The sequence below is a fragment of the Coregonus lavaretus genome, assembly GCF_964263955.1.
Source record: "Coregonus lavaretus genome assembly, contig: HAP1_SCAFFOLD_553, whole genome shotgun sequence".
In the NCBI taxonomy this organism is placed as follows: Eukaryota; Metazoa; Chordata; class Actinopteri; order Salmoniformes; family Salmonidae; genus Coregonus; species Coregonus lavaretus.
Genome location: NW_028159156.1, coordinates 212,394 through 214,955, shown reverse-complemented (window position 1 = coordinate 214,955; position 2,562 = coordinate 212,394). Strand labels below are relative to the sequence as shown.

The window sequence follows — 2,562 nt, the reverse complement described above, 5'->3', positions numbered from 1 at the left end:
TAATATAATAATACTTTTAGCAAAAATGTTTATTTTTAATTCACAATCTGTAGAAGCAATGAGAATAGAAAGGTTCAGAACTTTTGTAAAACATCACAGTACTGTTGAAATATATATGGCAAATAGAAATCCTATATGGATGGTGTTAAGAGATAGATGGGAGGTATTGAATAGAGTTGAAGGATGGGACTAATAACAAATAACAACAAATAATAACAAAGATAGCTAATAATGTAAGCATACTGTGTCCATAGTAAGTATATAGGTTGTATGTTGGGAGCTTTTGGGAAAGAGCACAGTTAGAAAGATATGGCATATAGAAGCAAACCGGATAGACATCATGAAAATGATCGGAGAGGTTGAGAGTAAAAGAAGTTCAGGAGCAAAAAAAAATAATATATATATATATATATATATATATATATATATATATATATATATATATATATATATATATATATATATATATATATATATATATATATAATATAATTATTGTGAAATTAACTCTGTCCATAAGGTGTAGATAGTAAGTATAGACCGGAAGTAGAGGCCTGGGCATTGTGGTTCACTAATTTACTCCAAGTAGGGAAAGGATGGTGGAGTTGAAAAGTAATAAAGGGGAGTATATATATTTTAAAAAACATGGGGGATTGGAAGTGATGCAGACAATTACATTGATAGAAGATACAATCTATCTGCAATATTAAGCTGATCCACCCCCCCCCCCCCCAATATATATATATATATAACACTTTACAATTAGCTGTTCTTTTTACTTATGTAGTAACTCTAAATCTCAACTATGATCATCTCTGGTTTCCTTGGTGTTTCCCTGTCATCCCTTTCTTAGTGTTCCTCTCTGGTCTCAGTAAGATGATGTAACATTTAGGGGCAAATATACACAGCAGCAGTCCAAAACTTGACGCTAAGATGGCGAATATCTCCACAGCTACAGTGTACTTCCCAGGAGAGCTGACGTAGGCTGGGATGAAGGAGATCCACACGGCACAGAAGATCAGCATGCTGAAGGTGATGAGCTTGGCCTCGTTGAAGGTGTCAGGGAGTTTGCGTCCCAGGAAGGCTAAGAGGAGACAGAGAGAGGCCAGCAGGCCAATGTAGCCCAGCACCAAATAGAACCCTGGTGGCCAGGGCTCCTTACACTCCAGCACCATCATGCCGGTCAGACCCTGGTACGAAGAGTTCCTGAATGGGATGGAGGGAGCCATAGAGAGCCAGCCAGCACAGAGACACACCTGGGGGAAGTGGTGGAACAATAAGCATCATGTGGCCGGCCATCATGACAAACATCAAAAGGTTATTTAGGTAAAACTACTGTTTGATGAGTTCAACAGCTCTACCTGAGGGGCGGTGGTGCAGAGAATCAGTGTCCTCTGATGGGAAGGTCCAAACAGCTTCATCAGGGCACTGGAGCCTGGTACAGTGGCCCTGAAGGCCAGCAGCACCACGATGGTCTTGACTAGGAGGCAGGAGAGGCAGAGCACGAAGCTAACCCCAAACGCTGCCTGGCGGAAACCACACGACCACGCAGACGGACGCCCAATGAACAGCAGCGAGCACAGGAAGCAAAGCTTGAGTGACAGGAGAAGCAGGAAACTCAGCTCTGAGTTGTTGGCCTTGACAACGGGCGTGGCCCGGAAACGGTGGAAGATGGCTGTGACGGTGGTTGTCGTGACAACACCCAGCAGGGAGAGTGAGACCAGGATGATGCCCATGGTGTCATAGAAGGACAGGAAGTCTTCTATCCCAGCGACGCACTTCACCCTGTCTCTGTCTGACCAGTAGAACTCAGGACACCTAATGCACTCTAAGGAACCTGCATGGGAGGACACGATGCACACACACATTGGCCTATATGAAACAACATAGAAATAAGAGCAGAACTTTTAAATGATGGTGAGTTGTGTCACTGTGTGTGTACCTGTCTGGTTGCTGATCTCCCCAGCAGCACAGGGCAGGCAGTCGAAGCAGCAGGGAGGCTCTCCTGGACGACGGGCCTGTCTGCTGCCAGGGGGGCAGGGAGCACTGCACAGAGACACTGGCACCTGGGGAGAGATACAGGACACAGTCACCACATAAGCCATCACCTGTGCCTATCAAATACTGCATAGGGGAGACCACTCTGAACCCAAACAAAGGCCCCTCATTTACTTTAGTTCTAGTCTTATTTGCGGAAAGTTGAATATTTAGCTTAAATGGAAACTCATTCCACACCCCGGCTTCTACTACAACCCACCTGTGATTTTCCTCCTGTCCACACGATGGCGCTCTCGTCCAACTGCAGCTGTTGGCTGAGGGGGGCAGAGCCATCATAGCTTCCTACTTTCTGGAACATGATATCTCCACTGCTGACCTTCTGCCAGTTAATAATGTCATAGAGGGGAACAGGCTCCCCGTTGGCATCAAAATGCACCTTCTCCCCAAACTGATTGGTGAAATTCACCCTCTTCAGGTGGTGTAAGAGCTGGATGAAATGAGAGGGTGAGGGGAGGAGATAATGTCGTAAAACCATGAAGGATTATTAAATAATGACTGTAAATA

At 44.6% G+C, this 2,562-nt stretch overlaps 1 protein-coding gene across 1 annotated transcript in view; it reads right to left on the bottom strand.

The window, feature by feature from the left end:
* Positions 1-809: 809 nt before the first annotated feature.
* Positions 810-2,562, bottom strand: part of LOC311123218 (extracellular calcium-sensing receptor-like) — a gene marked incomplete at both ends in the record, with an annotated part of 4,719 nt that continues 2,966 nt past the window's right edge. Inside the window, 4 exons of the mRNA XM_084197477.1 lie at positions 810-1,256; positions 1,362-1,837; positions 1,943-2,066; positions 2,258-2,485. Of these exons, the coding sequence (XP_084053603.1) occupies positions 810-1,256; positions 1,362-1,837; positions 1,943-2,066; positions 2,258-2,485 (1,275 nt within the window). The remainder of the gene's footprint in view (positions 1,257-1,361; positions 1,838-1,942; positions 2,067-2,257; positions 2,486-2,562) is intronic.